The 18,146-nt window shown below is 43.7% G+C and overlaps 1 protein-coding gene across 1 annotated transcript; it reads right to left on the reverse strand.

Annotated features, from left to right (window-relative positions):
• Window positions 1–334: 334 nt before the first annotated feature.
• LOC140389339 (C-C motif chemokine 20-like) lies at window positions 335–2,804 on the reverse strand. Its single transcript, XM_072473506.1, has 4 exons — window positions 2,703–2,804; window positions 2,239–2,341; window positions 2,059–2,136; window positions 335–608 (listed from the first exon to the last, which is right to left on the reverse strand). Exons 1-4 carry the CDS (start codon window positions 2,782–2,784, stop codon window positions 575–577), a joined length of 297 nt encoding a protein of 98 aa, XP_072329607.1. The 5' UTR covers window positions 2,785–2,804; the 3' UTR covers window positions 335–574.
• Between the last annotated feature and the right edge of the window lie 15,342 nt (window positions 2,805–18,146).

Raw genomic sequence — 18,146 nt, forward strand, 5'->3', positions numbered from 1 at the left:
CATTGTGGCCCTATAGCTGTGACCATTTTTTTAACTTCAAATATGTTTTATCCTTTTCGTTACCACCATGCCCTTTTCTACATTGTAAATTTCCCTCTCTTTTCTAATTGATTTAGTGATCCAGTTAACCTCATCAACTGATTTCTTAATGGAGCAATTGTTTATCACTGGATTGCTTTCTTAAAATATTCCCTTAATTCAGACACGAGGAATTCTTACAATTATTGGATAGATATACGACTAATTTGACACCATAACCAATGCAAATATTAATTATGTGTTAAAATGCACTTAAGCATTGTACATGCAAATATAAACACGTGGGAGACAGAAATTGGTGAATCTTTACCCTTTTATTATGATAGATGATTCATTGAAACATTGGAACATACACAGAATGTATTACAAATAATATTTGTAATAAAATAACATTGTCATATACAGTTGAACATTATAACCTGTCAGTGTAGCTAATTGTTAGTAGCATTATCACCACTAACTATACACAAGTACATAGATGCTATGCAGAAATAATTGCTTAAGCAAAGATAGCAGTTATTTGTGAAGAAGAATCTCATCCATCGAGGGACATTTCTTCCAGTTTTTTGCTGTAGGAAAGACAATGAGAATTAAGCTTCTAATCGCCTTATAAGCGTTAATTCACAGATTAATGCACAGATTTATTCTGTGAACAATCAATTGCAGAACCGAACACAAACAGAAATTGCTGAAATTTCACAGCAGGTCAGGCAACCTATGGAACAGAGGGATTCTGAGTCTATTAATAGGCAAGTCTACCTCTCACATTGTAATTTCTGCACACAAAAACATTAATTTGTGTTGTCGCCGTGGATACTGTGACTAGTTTCCAGCATTTTCTGTTTTTTTTCAGGTTTTCAATGTTGGCTGTGTCTCTTTTTACTTAATCTATGCTTTGGACATAAACGCAAACCTTGTTGTGGATTTTATTAAAACTATTTGAAATGAACACTCACCAAGGTGGGGAATGTTGTTAGCATAGGGAAGGGAACAATTTTCTAGTCCAACTACATCGTGTCATCAATCCCAGGTCAAAGATTGCATGGTTAGATGCAACATACTGCCTTCTCCTTGCTACTCTGCCCCTAATTTTAAACTCACAATGTGCATCAATTTAGAGAAGTGAATTCAGGTTCAATGGGTAAGTTGGGGCATTCTTTTTTCATTACCTAACTCAGTCCACCTTGCATGAGATTGCCAAGCTAATGCCAACTATGAAGCGAAATCAGAAATTAGAATTAGGAAATGCTGAAAATGCTCAGCAGGTCAGGCAGCATATGTGGAGAGAGAGAGAAACAGTTAACGTTTCAGACCTTTTTATCAGAATTCTGATGAAAGGTCATGGGCCTGAAACATTAGCTATCTTTCTCTTTACAGATGCTGCCTGAGCTGCATTTCCAGCATTTTCTGTTCTATGTTTCTTTCACAGGAAGACTAGCATCAAGCAGGGGAAGGAAATTAATCTTATTTATTGGTAAAGTACATGCTCTCAAATTCATCTTAAGGTATATATGGTTGGAAATCTTAAGTTATAACCAAATTACCAACAAGAAGCACAGACGAGTTTTACGAAATTAACTTGATCTGTTAATTTTCCTTCAATAACCTACACTGCTGTGGTTGTCAAATATTTTGCGTGTTCATCGTCAAATGTGTTTCTTTTTAAGAATTGTCCATACTATTTCCAGTAGAGGACACATAAGGCTAGCACAATATGAACTTCGGTAAACAATTTTGAATTGAATTTCTGATTGTGTAGTTTGTTGAAAGGAAAATAGGACTCTAAAATTAGGGGATTAAATTGCACCATTGTGATTCAGCAAAATTGGACAGTAAAAGGGTTATTTTGACTTTGTGCGATAGGCTAAAACAAATAATGGTGGGCGTGCACCCAGTTTTGCAATTCTCTCCAAATCTTTATTCCCTTTTTCCGATTAGTGTCCGTCCATTTTATATCATCTCACAAAGTCAAAATTACCCCCTCAGGATCTGGTACAGGTCAAAAGGTCGTGCTCTCACCTCAGCAGCTTCAACGCCACTTTCACCCAACGGCTGTCAGGATTTGCACAGATCGCCTGTCCTCCAATAGTGTAGAATCTGCAAAGTGTATTTAAATAGAGATGGTTAGTTAATGTTCATTACCAAAAGCAATTACCCCCCCAATCATTCCGCGTGAAACACCAGAGCCCCTGTACTTACATGATTGCATCTATGTCACAGATCTCATTGGACTGTTGCTCCACATAGCCGGAGATTAATCTGAATGGCAACCGTTTCTTTGAATAACGGAGACAGCAGTCCACTGCAAAGGTGAAAACGGAGGGTTAAAAAATAGAGCAAGACGATAGATAGAGACATGATACTAATTAAAAAGTCATCTGTTTCGAGAATGCGACTAATATAAATTACTTGTAGTTCGAACAAATTATATCACACTCTGTAACCGTAACGAATTAAGATTCCACTGTGTGCAAAGTTCTAATGAAAATTGAACAACTTTGTCACATTTCATTAGCCTTTCGTACCCTCTTAGATTGTGACATGCCATACACTCACTGTATTAGTCTATCATCCCATTGGACGCAATCATTTTACAACATATGTACAACAGTATATTGTTATGCCTTCAGTTGCTGCGAATTAATAATTGATGCAAGACTTACTCGCAGAGGCGGAGTCATCGAGCATATCCAGCACCAACATCGAAAATAGAAGAGTCACCACGAGTTTCCTCAGAGCACTCATTGTCTCGCTGACTGTTTGATGCAAACTTTTCTCTCTTCACAAATTATTCTACAATCTTCAGCCGAGCAGTGATCTTGCCTATTCTGCCATGCTATATATAGGGAGGATTTTAAGTACAGGTAAAATAGTCACTGGAAAAAACGCACAATTAAGGAAATGAAACATTATGAATTTCCTTTCTGTGTTTTCCGCTCGTCACCCACAGAAACATTCTTCAATTACATGGTGCCTAATGAAACATATGAGAGTGAAAAAAAAATACAAATGAAATAAGCAGGTTAAAATTTACAAATGATTTGAAATGCATAAAGCTTTCCTTAAACTCAGGATTGAAACTGAATTTGTCACGGTGTTATTAAATTGGTTGCATACTGGGATGGGGATTGCAGGTGTCTGTGTGGTCAATTGTAAATTCGTTGGTAAATAAAAAATCTCTGTTCAGTAATTAAAGTGAAATGTAAAAGGCCTCTTTCAGAAGATGGTCACATTTTGCCTGGAAACACCACACAGAGGGAATCTTACTAAATGCATTGAATTGAATTTGATTTGATTTATTGTCATGTGTACCAAGGGACAGTGAAAAGTATTGTTCTGCGTACTGACGAGACAGATGGTTCCAGACATGAACAGACATTGGGCATGTGTAAATATGCAATGTGGATACATAGGTACAGGCATCGGGTGAGATGATGATCAGTTCAGTCCATGAGAGGGTCATTCAGGAGTCTGGTAACAGCGGAGAAGAAGCTGTTATTGAACCTGTTCGTGCGTGTTCTCAGACTTTTGCATCTCCTGCCCGTGGAAGAAGTTGGAAGAGAGAATAAGCCGAGTGGGAGGGGTCTTTGTTATGCTGCCCACTTTTCCAAGGCAGCGGGAGATGTAGACAGAGTCAATGGATGGGAGGCGAGTTTGCGTGATGGACTGGGCTGTGTTCACAATTCTCTGTTTTAGTTTCTTACGGTCTTGGGCTGAGCAATTGCCATACCAGGCTGTGATACAGCCAGTTAGGATGCTTTCTATGATGCATCTGTAAAAATTGGTAAGTCAATGTGGACATGCCAAATTTCCTTAGTTTCCTAAGTCGTAGCATCCACATGGGTGGACCAGGACAGATTGCTGGTGATGTGCATGCCTATGTATTAACAGATGGGGCAGATGGGGAAGATCTCTTGCCCTCATTTTGATGGAAGGACAGTCCATACCTTGCCAAAACACTTGTTTAATCATTGGCTCAGGTTTTCTGCTAAAACAATGTGGCATCAGTCAGCAGGACTGCTGAGAAAATACGTGGCGATTATTTTTAATGTATGTGTCTTTGTATGTACTCTTTGAAGAATATAAATAAAAATGTCTTCAAAGAGCAATGAACAATGTCACTAGAATGCCACAATATTTTGTATGACTCTGGGTAGCGATATATGAATGAATGTATGACAAAGAAAAGTGTTCTACCAGCAATTTTAGCTTTTTAAAAAAAAAGTTTAGAAGCTTGTTTTGAATTTTGTCACCTACATTCCCTTCACTACACACATCACTCCTATTCTTACCAAACTTCAGTGGCTCCCTGTGGCCCAGTGAATTTACTTCCATATTCATCTATGGCCTTTGCCAGCCATATAATGCTCTGTATACATCCTTCACTGATGGGCAATGTTGCAGGTCGCGAAGACATGTTTCTGAATTTCTCTTTCCCTTAGTTTTTTATCCCCATCCCTGGCGTTAATGGCCTCATTAAATATTTTGAGGTACAAATTGGTCTTGTATGGTGGTGGAGTGTGGAAAGGAGCAATTCACTGAAAGCAATGGAAAATAAAATTGTTTGAAGTGTAAAAGGGGCTGCCCATTCACTAATGCCCATGCTGTGCTCCCACCCATGACTTTTTATACTTTTCTATTGTTGGGATCCTCATCCTGAATATTCGCTCTCTGTTCTCTCAAATTGAAATGAAATAAAATTGCTTATTGTCACAAGTAGGCTTCAAATGAAGCTACTGTGAAAAGCCCCCAATCGCCACATTCCGGCACCTGTTCGGGGAGGCTGGTACGGCCTGAATTGAATCAACAATCTGATATTTAATATTAGAATGCCAGGTTATTCTATTGAATTGAATTGACTTTAAAATATGTATGTATCTGATGCACAATGGATGACAGGAGGTACCAACTGGCTGTTTATTTACTTAGTTATATAAAAATCTTTGTATTAGTGATGCATCTTTTACTGACCCTCAATCAGTTATCATTAAATTTGCATTGCCAGTGGGAAAATCCACTGCAACAACAACTTATATTTATATAGTGCCATGCGCATAATAAAATGTCCCAAGAGACTTAACAGGAGTGTTATATCACAAAATTTGACACTGGACCAAATAAAGCGATCTTGAGTCAGGTGACCAGATTGGCTTGTGGCGCAGTGGGTAACATCTCTGTCTCCGTGCTGGAAGCTCCGAGTTCCAGCTCCACCCCAGGGGTGGTGGCCAAGGAAGGTGCATTAATAATGCGATCAAACAGGTTGAATGTCAACCTGCAAATCCTTCCAAACAGGCTGGCTGTAAGAAACTCCTGGTCAGCCACACTTGATATGGAGTGGAACTCCTCAAGTTATAAGCTCCTGACGACAAACTAGTGAACCAGTTTGGGCCATTACTAGCTATAGAAACAGTCAAAAGTCTGCCTTAGTGCACCACTTGGTGTGGGAAGAGAATTGGCCTGGAGGTCAGATTACCAAAAATGTAGCCAAAGATAGAAGGAGGCTTTAAGGAGAGTTTTAAAGGACAAAAGAGATGAAAAGCTGAGTGAGGGAAGGCCAGATTTCGGACCCATGCAGCCGAAGGCAAACAGAACAGAAATCAGAACATATTTCCAGAATAGGAGAAATGCATTGGTGCCTGAAAATTGTATGACTGTATGAGCATTTGAAGATAGGAAAGGGTGAGGCTGTTGACTGATTTGAAGAAAAGGGTGAACATTTAGATTTTTTAAGCTGCTCCTCACTTCAGCAAAGTTTAAACTGCCTCCTGCAGAATTCAGCTTGGGAATTAATTGACCATTAAAACTCATTGGGCGGGATTCTCCGCTTGCCGACGCCGAAATCGGCGATCGGGCAGAGAATCCCTGTTGACGCCAAAATCGGGGGCGGCCCTGTTTTCGGATGCTCCGCCCTCTCCAAAACGGCGTCATCGGTGAGTATGCTGCACACCATTGGGATGGCCTCAGGACGTCACCTGAATGCCCACCCCGATGCTCCGCCCCCGATGGGCCGACTTCCTAATGGCGTGGATCACTTGTGCTCTGAGTTTTCGTCAACCTCGCGTGGCAGCTGCGCACTGTGCCCAGCGCTGCCGCATTGGGGGAGGGGGGAGCCGTTCCGCTGGCCAGGGGGCTTTGGCGGGAGCTGGGGGGACTGGTGGGGGGGAGGGTGGTCGGGGGTGGCGATGGGGGTTACAGGGGTGCACTATCTGGTAGGCCATGTCCGCACGCGGCCGGCGCCATGTTGTTGCGGCCGCTGCAGGTCGCTGCCGAGCGCCTGCGCGGCCACCCACCTGGCAATTCTCCGGCCATTTCTGTCGGGAACGCCGGGGATTTTACGTGGCGGAGCATCGGTGTGGGGGCGGTGCTGACGTTTTCATCATAAAACTAGACACTTCCTCCGGACATAGCCTCAAAATCGGAGAATCCAGCCCATAGGCTCTGAAGCCTCTGAACATTGAATTAAGTGCAGGCCAATTCACGTGCTCTCAAACTAGTCACAGGAAAATCGCATGAAGTTATAGTGTGAAATCAAGGGAGTTCATCAAAATGTTCCAGTTTGCTTGGAGTTTTACTGTAATAATAATCTTTATTATTGTCACAAGTAGACTTACATTAACACTGCAATGAAGTTACTGTGAAAATCCCTTAGTTGCCACACTCCGACGCCTGTTCGAGTACACTGAAGTTTAATTTAGAATGTCCAATTAACCTAAGAGCACCGCTTTCGGGGTTTATTAGGGGAAAGATAAAAACTGTCACAGGTAAAATCAAGTTCTCCACAGTATATTTACATTTGACACCATCTGTACTTTCCAGGGGAATGTTGCGGAAGTGCATTGTTTGAGAGCTGAATCAGGAAGTTACTCATGACACTTTATACCATTGCTCTTGGGAATAATCAGCCAAGGCCCTACAAATACCCAACCAATTTTTAATTTTCGGGGGGAAATTTTAGTAACCTGATTGCGACCATTGAATTATGGTCAGTTAAGGCAAATCTTAATGATGACAGTCATTTCAAGATAAAGTAAAATACTGCAGATGCTAAAAACCTTAAAACAAAAACTCAGTAGGTCAGGCAACATAAGTGGATAGTTCATATAGCAGGTCCATGGCATTTTATCAGTATTTCTTTATTTTCTAACAGGTAAAAAGGTAGCATTGTTGCTTCACAACACCAGGGTCCTAGATTCGATTCTGCGCTTGGGTCACTGTTTGTACGGAGTCTGCATGTTCTCCCTGTGTCTGCGTAGATTTCCTCCGGGCGCTCCGGTTTCTTCCCACAAGTCCTGAAAGACATGCTTGTTAGGTGAATTGGACATTCTGAATTCTCCCTCAGTGTACCCGAATAGGCACCTGAATGTGGCTACTAGGGGATTTTCACAGTAATTTCATTGCAATGTTCATGTAAGCCTACTTGTGACACTAATAAAGATTCTTAATGTATAATTTAATTAGGATCATGGTTTAAATTTCAATAAAATCTTTAAGCAGAGGCTGCTTCACATATTTTGAGGATAATAACATTGAATAGTGTTGAATGTTTATAATGGAAACACTTGTAACTGGGAAAAGCAAATGATAATTGGCTGCAATTACTGCTTATGCAATGAAGGAAGAAGCATTCATTTCAACAATAAACTTACCTTTCTGCTAAACAGGTAGAGCAACAGCTTGAGAAACAATGTGGTCACGTCATCTTTAACATGCCTTGGGAAAGATTGGCAAATGTCCCTAATTGCTATTTTCGTATTATACAATGATGTCTTCAGTTAAGCCATAAATTGCCTTTTGATTGTCATAAATGATTATAGGTGAGAATTTACCAAGGCTCCAATGATTGGATCCTGGGACAGGACATGCAGCACTAGGTGAGTGGAATTTCAACCATGTGGATATCTCCGCAGCATCATCCAGGAGGTGTTTTTGGCGCGACAACTTTACCCTTGGATTGGGCCTTCATCTGGATACTTTTTTAAAATAAATTTAGAGTACCCAAATCTTTTTTTTTCCAATTAAGGGGCAATTTGGCGTGGCCAATCCACCTACCCTGCACATCTTTGGGTTGTGTGGGTGAAACCACGCAGACACAGGGAGAATGTTCAAACTCCACCCGAACAGTGACCTGGGGACAGGATTGAACCCGAGTCCTTGGTGCAGTGAGGCAGCAGTGCTAACCATTGTGCCACCATGCCACCCTTCATCCGGATACGTCAACCAAGGATTGGACTTACATCCAAGAACTTCGCCCAGGGATTGGCCCTTCACCCAGGGACCTCACCATGATTCGGACATCCTTCCAGGACTTCGCACAGGATTGATCCTACATCCAGAGATTTCTCCCAAGGTTCACACCATCATCCAGGTACTATGCACAGTGATGGATCCTACATACAAGGACTTCACCCAGGGATCGGATCTTCATCCAGAGACTTCACCCAGAGATTGGACCTTCATACAGGGACTTTTCCAGGGATCAGACATTCATTGAGTGACTTCATCTAAGGATCGGATCTTCATCCAGAGATGATGTCAAGGGATTGGTCCTCCATTGAGGGGCTTTACCCAGGGGTCAGACCTTCATCCAGAGATGTTGTCAAGGGATTGGGCCTCCATTGAGGGGCTTTACCCAGGGATCAAACCTTCATCCATGGACTTCACCCAGGGATTGGACTCTCAGCCAACACTTCAGCCAGGGATCAGACCTTCAGACCTTGCGCAGGGATCAGAGCTTAATCCAGAGACTTCACCCAGGGAGCAGACCTTCATCCAGGGCAAATCTGAAGGGGTATGGGGGCTGTTCAGAGGTCTGAAGTTATAGTGGGGTGGTGGTTGTGTGGGAGTGGGGTGTCAATGGTTATGGGGGATGGGGGATAGTTTGTGGCTGACAGGGTGAGAGGAAAAGGTGTTTGACTGAGGTGAGGCATCATCACCTTTAAGATTGGGCTGGTTGCAGTTATGCATAGACTTGTGGTGGAGATCGTGAAATGGGTTGGATCATCGTGAATTGATGGAGATGCAGATCATCTCAACTGGACAACTGAAGGGGAATTCTGGAATGTAATCTCCAGCAGTGCTAGGGCCCTGGGACTTCTGAGTATTTGAAGGCCAAGGGCACAGCATGCATGGGAGAACGCCTGCACATAGCTCTCAAGGGCATTCCTGCAGGTACCTCAATCCAGGGGACAAGGCATCTCCAGGAATGTGAAGTAGGGGGTGATGGGGTGGTTCAGCACTGAGCCTTAAGGACTACAGTTTATCATAGAATTTACAGTGCAGAAGGAGGCCATTCGGCCCATCGAGTCTGCACCGGCTCTTGGAAAGAGCACCCTACCCAAGGTCAACACCTCCACCCTATCCCCATAACCCAGTAACCCCACCTACCACTAGGGGCAATTTTGGACACTAAGGGCAATTTTATCATGGCCAATCCATGGCCTAACCTGCACATCTTTGGACTGTGGGAGGAAACCAGAGCACCCGGAGGAAACCCACACACACACGGGGAGGATGTGCAGACTCCGCACAGACAGTGACCCAAGCCGGAATCAAACCTGGGACCCTGGAGCTGTGAAGCAATTGTGCTGTCCACAATGCTACCTTGCTGCCCCTGTTAAAACAAAACTGTTAAAACAAAACACGAGACATTATTCAAGTGAAAGTATCCATATTGACAAAAGTTTGATATTGGGAGATTCAACTGTGAACCCGTGCAATCAACTATTACTTCAGTATGTATTATTTTTCCCCCCTGACATTTACAGCAGAGATCAGTGGAGGCAGTCCACTGACCATTTGCCCTTGTTGTCTTGGTTGACCTTGATGATGATCATCTAGAGACCCGAGGCCTGGAAGGTACTGGCTGGCTTTGCCTTGTCCCCAGCACTGCTCCCACGGCCGGTGAACTTGACTGACTCTGCTGCCAAAATATGACTGTGCAGTGTCCACCAAAGTGTGAGGCCCTCCCTGCACTAGGACTAATACCCACCGAGGTGTGTGGCTGGTGGAAGATGCAGATGTCTGTTGTGATGCTTTTACAGTTGTATTTCACTCATCTGTGATATCCTTGCTCCTCTTTGGACTTGGGGTTGCATTGGAGCTGGGCAGACCTTCTTGTGGCAAGCCCTTCTCCCTCTTCCTGGTGGTCAATGGTAGGAGAGAACGAATGACAACATGAGCTGCCTCCAACATGGAGGCACCCTTGACTCTGAAGTTTCAATGACATGCATGGATCCTGACTGGTTGGAAGCCAAAGTCCAGGCTCCCTATCTCCAATGGCATGCTCCTGCTTCACCCCTGCCAGCTGGGCTGCCCGCTCCACGAATTCTGTCATTCCCTTCAGGTATGACTGACCAGCCCTCTTATTCTCCCTCTGTCGCTTGTTAATGTAATGTTCTTTGATTAGGCTGATGTTGAATCTTGATATTGTAGTGTGAACAAGAAACATTGGACTTTGTTTTATTACAAAGTTATTTAATACTAACACTACACTAATGAATTACTAAAATGCATACGATTAATACAGTTGGAAATAATGGTCTAACACTAACTTACACTAAGATACTACAGAGCGACTCTAATATGCGAATGCTACAAACTGCTTACTAACACCTTCTCCCGGAACACATGGTGTGTCCAGGTCACGTGTCTGCATACTCACACCACCTTGTTGCCGAATGATGGAACTACACCAATTATACATATATTATGTACAGATGATAATATAGATGACAATCTACTTATCATCACAGTTATGGTTTAACCTCTCCTGCTCAAAGAGAAGATGGGGTTGAGAGGAATTGAATTTAGCATCCATCTATACTTGGCAATTTCACATTTCTTTCTCATGCTTCCAGTTTTAGATAAAACCCATTGGATTGTGTGGCATCTGATTGATGCACTGCAGATTGTGCAGAAACGGTGAGCCCATCCACAGACAAGGATCAGGCTCAGAGAGAATGTCACTTGCAGAGCTTACTTGTGTCCTCAACTTCTGACCACCTTTCCCCTCCACACACTTCTGGTCATATGAAAGGGTGAAGGAAGCACAGTGGCTTGTCCACTTCTGGAGTGAATGGACTACAGTGGGACTATGAGGCATAACTTGCTGGTGTTGCCACTGAGGCCCATGTGCCCCATACCATTCATTGTGGTTAGTGTGAACAGCTGAGGGTACACTTACCCTGGTAGTGCAGATGAGGTTATTCACCCTCTCTGTCATTGGGGAGCTGACCTTTTGCCATATTAATCAGCCTTGTTAGTAAGTTGCTATCCATGCACCTTTTGAAAATAGGGCCCGATATGATGGCGTGGAGTGCACCTTTCAGATTACAATTTTTTCTTGCATTACATTGAGGTTACACAGATGACGCTAACTTTGTCTGTTACTTTATCCATACAGCAGCTCAATTTGAACTCTTTCCCTGCATGCCCTTCTGACCTCAGAGCTTCAGCAATGTGACTAACTATACTACATTGGATTAGATTGGATTTGTTTATTGTCACGTGTACCGAGGTACAGTGAAAAGTATTTTTCTGCGTGCAGCTCAGCAAATCATTAAGTACATGGGAAGAAAAGGGAATAAAAGAAAATACATAATAGAGCAACACAAGGTATACAATGTAACTACATAAGCACCGGCATTGGATGAAGCATACAGGGTGTAGTGTTAATGAGGTCAGTCCATAAGAGGGTCATTTAGGAGTCTGGTGACAGTGGGGAAGAAGCTGTTTTTGAGTCTGTTCGTGCGTGTTCTCAGACTTCTGTATCTCCTGCCCGATGGAAGAAGTTGGAAGAGTGAGTAAACCGGGTGGGAGGGGTCTTTGATTATACTGCCCGTTTTCCCCAGGCAGTGGGAAGTGCTTTGTGCAGTTCTTATTGGCTTCTTTCAAAGGGGTGGCATGGTGGCACAGTGATTAGCACTGCATCCTCACAGCACCAGGGACCCGGGTTCGATTCTGGCCTTGGGTGGCTGTCTGTGTGAAGTTTGCATGCTCTTCCATGTCTAGGTGGGTTTCCTCCCACAGTCCGAAGAAGTGCAGGTTAGGTAGATTGGTGATAGTAAATTGCCACTTAGTGTCCAAAGATGTGTAGGTTAGGTGGAGTTATGGGGATAGGGCCGAGAAGTGGGCCTAGGTCGAGTGCTCTTTCAGAGGGTTGGTGCAGACTCGATAGGCCAAATGGCCTCCTTCTGCACTGTAAGGATTCTATAATTCTAAGAAATGCTGTGTTGCTGTCAAATCCCTATTAAAGCTTCCTGGTTTGCACCCTATGGGCTGGGCTGTTTCCCAAGAGGAGGCCTCTAGTTTTCTTGCAAATTAGCTTCCAAGAGAATGGCCAGACTCAATGGCAGGCTCAAAGTGCACATCTGCTGCATTTTTGCCAATGCAAGTCTTCGGCATGAAATCCTGATGTCGTAGAGCCCCATACAAGTAACGAGACACTGAACAAAAACTGATGCTCCATGGGTCAGGGTAATATTTTACCGCTTTGAAATTCAAGCAAATTTTTTGATGATTGTATCATATGTGAAGCTTGATTAAGTTGAGTCTTGGAACAGGATTGGCATCATGACCACTGACAATAATGCCAACCCCAAGCCAAGGTTTATGCTAGAGTTTTGTTCGTCCAACCTGTTTGAGAACAAATGCTTATCTGATTCCAGCAACCAATTCACAACACTGCTAATATTATTGGCCACATATTTCAAAAGCTCACCCACCCACACAGACTAAAGCAATTAGTTGACAGTGCTAACTCTGGTATCTGCCAGGGAATTCATCAAATTACCAATAAATCTTTTTGTTGGAAAGGGCACACTGCATGATGCTCAAGTTGCAAATACTATTATGGTTTTTGACACTTATTGCTGACTTGGTTTGGAAGATATCCTTTCCATTTCAAGGATAGTTTTTAACTTGATTAATTCTTAATGAGCACTGTAGAGATAAGCAGCGGGATTCTTTGTCGGCAGGATCCTCCGCTTCGTCGACAGCGCACCCATGCCTGCAGGTTTCCCGATGGCATGGGGCTGGCCACAATGGGAAACCCCATTGGCTCACTGCTGGGACGAAGAATCCAGCTGCCTGCAGAAAATGGGGCTGGTGGGATAGAGAATCCCACCCTAGAAGTTATATGACCTACAGAAGACCAAGCCTCACGTGGAGCAGGCAGACAGCAGGTCAAAGGTAGAGTTTAGTAAGAATTCATTTAAGTATGAAACCTGTGGTAAAATAACTGCAAAGACGTTCACCAAACCTCAAAATGCTGAAAGTTCAAAAATTTAATTTGACCTATGATGCAGACAAACTGATTTATAGTAGCTAATTCACTTGTAATAATGGGGCATCATCACATTGAACAGATTGCATACTTGCCTCATATTTTATACCCTTTACAACTTTCAGCTGAGGAGCAGAGAAAAGGGAGGAGATTCTCATAGAAGGTTTAGGATCACCTGACAAACTTTGAAAGGGATCAATGTTTTTTGAGAAACGTTGGAAAGATTTGGAAGCATTGCCAGATTTTTGTTCATGGGTAAAAAGGGAAGGCCATATATGACCTGACCTTTAAGTTTCCTTTGGTTTAAGTATCTTAAATCACAAGAAGTGTTGTTCGTTAAGACATTCTCAATTCACTCCTTATTCCATTCCGAATTCAATATCTTGAAACTGTTGGCATGTCTTAACTGTTGAAGTGAGATAGAAATAAACCATGGGGAGGACAATCGTCATTCACCTTGCTGGATAGAAAATCAAGGGCAGCATTCCTGTGATTACCAATGGTATTGGAATTGGGCGTTTTGTCGATCTGTCATGTTCACTGGTTTTATGCTAAGTTTGAAAATCATAGAATCATAGAATTTACAGTACAGAAGGAGGCCATTCGGCCCATCAAGTCTGTGCTGGCCCTTGGAAAGAGCACCCTACTCAAGCCCATGCCTCCACCCTATCCCTGTAATCCAGTAACCCCACCTAACCTTTTTTGTTGGACTCTAAGGGCAATTTATCATGGCCAATCCACCTAATCGGCACATCTTTGGACTGTGGGAGGAAACCAGAGCACCCGGAGGAAACCCACGCACACACGTGGAAAATGTGCAGATTCCGCGCAGACAGTGACCCAAGCTGGGAATCGAACCTGGGACCCTGGAGCTGTGAAACAACTGTGCTAACCACTGTGCTAACGTGTTGCCCATGTACCTGTGGTTTTTTAATGAAATGGATTTGATTGACCAAAAGACCTTTATTTGCAATTGATACTTCTAAATATGTTCTTAAGTAAGTATTTAGCCTGAAGTATCTTCTACTGACAATTAAATGTTATTTGACAGGGGCAAGGGGTTCTCGCTCACTGGTTGGAGAACCAGTGGGAGTCCCACATTGCCTCTTTCCGAGAAGGCCCACCATATCCTGTGCCACTCAGGCACCTGACAGGCCACTTAGGAGCCTTTCCTGGTGAATCAAGGACCCCAGTGGTGGAAGCCCCACCTGCCGTGTTGTTGGCCAATCAGAAGCAAATCCTCTGCTAGCAGCAGTGTCACTTCAGAGGCAGTGGCTGCCACTGGTCCTGCACCTTCAAGGCCTCAGTTTGAGGTGGGACCCAGGTCACAGATGAGTGAGAATTGAAGGGGGTCGCAAGGAGGGTGTCGTTGGCTGGGGAGAGGATGGTGGTCCGGTTTAGCCTCCTTCCTGGTCATGTTCATTGATCAGACACTGAGTGCCTTTGAACAAAGGACCTCTGCGTGTGACCAGAAGCAAACTTGGCAGGGTTAGCTTTCCGGCTTCCCGCATGATGAACTCCCTGTCCACCGCTGATTAAATACCAGTGGCAGCGGGATGACATGCCCAAGTGGGTATTTGTTATACACTTAAGGGCCTCAATCAGTATCCAGGTAGAACGCAAGGACTTAATCAGGTGGCAATGAGCCTCACCGTACACCCTCCTTCCCAATCAAATGGCCCATGCCCCAAACTTACCTCCTGGAAACTTTAAATTTCACCCATTGCATGGATTTAACACAAGACTGACTGTTGGTAAAAATAGACGTTGTGGCACACTGACATTTTTCAGTTTAACTTTACCACCCTTACTATGATGATGAGGTCTAATCCTGTGGCTGCCTTTGTGACCTATATAGAGAAATAAGTCTGAACAAGTACCCAGTTAGCTCATTGCAATGGATCATTACCATTTCCTCCAGTGACCCCCAAGGATCTATCTTATTTCTCATCTACATGTGGTCCTTGGTGACATCATAAGAAAAAATATTTTCAAGTTTCCACTTGCAAGTCTCTACCTCAGTGCCAACTACCTCAACCCTTCCTCTCTCTCTGAATTGGCACACTCCTGCTGTGATTGTCCAGTTCCACCACAGCGGGTACCCCCACGACAGGTGCGGCGAGCCATTCAAATGCCCACTGATGTCGACATGACTGGAAGATCCCACTGTCGGAAGGGGCCGGAAAGTACCAGTCTGCTTGTCTGACATCTCGTATTGGATGAGCAAAACTGGACCAGTACTCTAGAGACCCAGGCTAATGCTCTGGAGGCACAAATTCAAATCCCACCACAGCAACTGGTGGAATTCAAATTCAATTAATAAATCTGGAAATTGAAAGGTTAGTCTCAGTAATGGTGACCATGAAACTATCATCGATTGTTGCGAAACCTATTCTGGCTCACCAATGGCCTTTCAGGAAGGAAATCTGCCACCCTTACCTGGCCTGGCCTACATGTGACTCCAACCCACAGCAATACAGCTGACTTTTAACTTGCCTCTGAAATGGCCAAGCAAACCATTCAATTCAAGGATAATTAGGGGTGGGCAATAAATGCTGGCCATGCCAGTGATGCCCACATCCCATGAAATAATTCAGAAAAACAAGTGGCACAAATGAAAACCAAAATTTGGGTCTGTCCACCTGATTAACTCCACAGGATTTGCCTGTCGTGGTTGACAGGTTTGGCTTCCAGTCAGGAGCTAACTTGATCCCTAATCTGTGTGTGTGTGGTAATGTGTGCAAGGGGGAGGGGCTATCTATCCCAATCTGAGGCAGGGTCTGATCCCATTAGTCCAATCCCCCCTGATTCAAGTGGTCTGAAGGAGGGTGTGGAGACCTGACGGGACTGATGTTTGTTTGGGAAGAGGGTCTGTTGATGGCGGAGTGGGAGGGGTGGGGGTGGTTATAGTGCAGGAAGAAGCTCTCTTGTTCCACCTGATCCAGCAGGAGCTCTTCCTGATGCTGTACTTACCTCATTGCAGTTGCTTCTAGTCCCAGGCGCTGGGAAACCCTGCTGGATAGAGTTTAGCCAAAGCAGGATAAATCCAAATCTTCCAACCTCATTTACATTTTCAATACCAGCCAAAGTACTGCGGGCAAATTAGCTTCCCATTCCATGTCGTACCCGAATGAAGCTTGGCAGTTGGCATGTTAGAGAGAGTTTCCTGATCGTCCAATGAAGCACCTCCCGTGACCCCGACCCGCACTCAATCCCATCGTCTTCAATTTCCCCCATCCTTGGTCCCACTTCCCAATTCCATTCTCCAACTTCCATATCTACCTCTCTCCCTGAAAACCCTCTGAGGCTGAACCAGACTGTTTGCAAACTTTGCGGCATATGAAATGAACTTCCGACCACTCATCCACACCATCTCTAAGGCCACCTTGTTCCACCTCCATAATATTGTCTGACTCTCCCCCTGCCTCAGCTGTTGGAATCATCACCCATACGCTTCTTATCTCAAATGTTGACTATTTCAACGCCTGGCTCTTCCTCTACTTTCTAGCCTCTGTAACCTTGATGTTATCCAAAGATTCTGCTGTCTATATTGTTATGATACCCTGGGCGAGTGCGCGGTCAATTCCAACTCCACAGGTCCGGAGGTCCAACACAAGTGAATTAACTAATAATTTGTCTATAGTTTCTGAGATCTTTGACCCTTGACTGCTCCAATGACTTACAGGCACCAGATTTGTAAGTGAAACACAAAAAAACTTTATTTATAACAAGAGAAATAAGACATGCAGTAATAATAATAGAATATCGGCCAGTTAACCTATTACTCCCCCCTTTTTACCATCCCACCCTCTACCCAACCACTCACAAAACAGACACACACAGGGGAAAGGGAAAGAGGTAAAATAATAGGGAATAAAATAGAAGAAAGAGAGATGAATGTCCTTGTTGCTGATATCAACGTTTTTGAAGGCTGACTATATTCCCAGGACGCGGAGTATTGAAATCACCAGTTGGTTTGGATCTTCTGGCATGCGCACTCAATCAAAAATCTCAGGCTGTAAGACTTTCTCTGTCGAGTCACTTTCACTTTTATTAACCTGAGCTTTCAACCAAAAAAAACAGCTCTAGGCCTGTGTGATTCTCATTTGTTGCCAGCTACTCCAGAATGCCTAGCAGCCTTTTAATGTTAAAAACAGAGTTCCCCACATGAGATTTTAAAAAAATTTTAAACCACTGGCCTGTCTGCAGCTGATGCCGGACTGAACTTCCTTTCTGGTCAATCTGACTGTCGAGAGAGATTTACCCCTCTTCCAGGGAAAGAGAAAACGCAAAGCCTTCTTCCGCTCTGTCCAAAATGAAATCTTCCCTCAGAATGAGGCCTGCCTGCCCATGCAGAACATTCTGGAATGCATAGCCCCAATCAGCAATGAGTGTTAGGTAAGACTCTGGAAATTAAAACAGCTTATTGACTGCCAGCCAAGTCCATCAAAATGTATCATCACCGAGGCAGACCAAGCAGCACATCTCATTGGGGCCAGACTAAATGACACATCTTGATAGGAGAGTTTCAGTCATCATCCAGATACAAAAATTATAAAAGCCCAAATAACAGAAAATAAAGGGAATACACAGGGTAAACCAGGTTGAATCAGGAGGATCCTTACAATATGTCCTAACTTACACCATGTTCACCCACCATCTCTGAGCTTGCTGACCCACATTGGCTTCTGGTTAAGCAACAACCCGTTTTTTAAGTTTTCAACCTGGTTTTCAGATGCCTCCATAGCATCAATTGTCCCTAATTCTGTAAATTTGTTCAGTGCTGCAGTCCTCTGGAATATCTGTGCTCCTCCAATTCTGGTTG

Source organism: Scyliorhinus torazame, chromosome 14 (assembly GCF_047496885.1).
Source record: "Scyliorhinus torazame isolate Kashiwa2021f chromosome 14, sScyTor2.1, whole genome shotgun sequence".
NCBI lineage: Eukaryota > Metazoa > Chordata > Chondrichthyes > Carcharhiniformes > Scyliorhinidae > Scyliorhinus > Scyliorhinus torazame.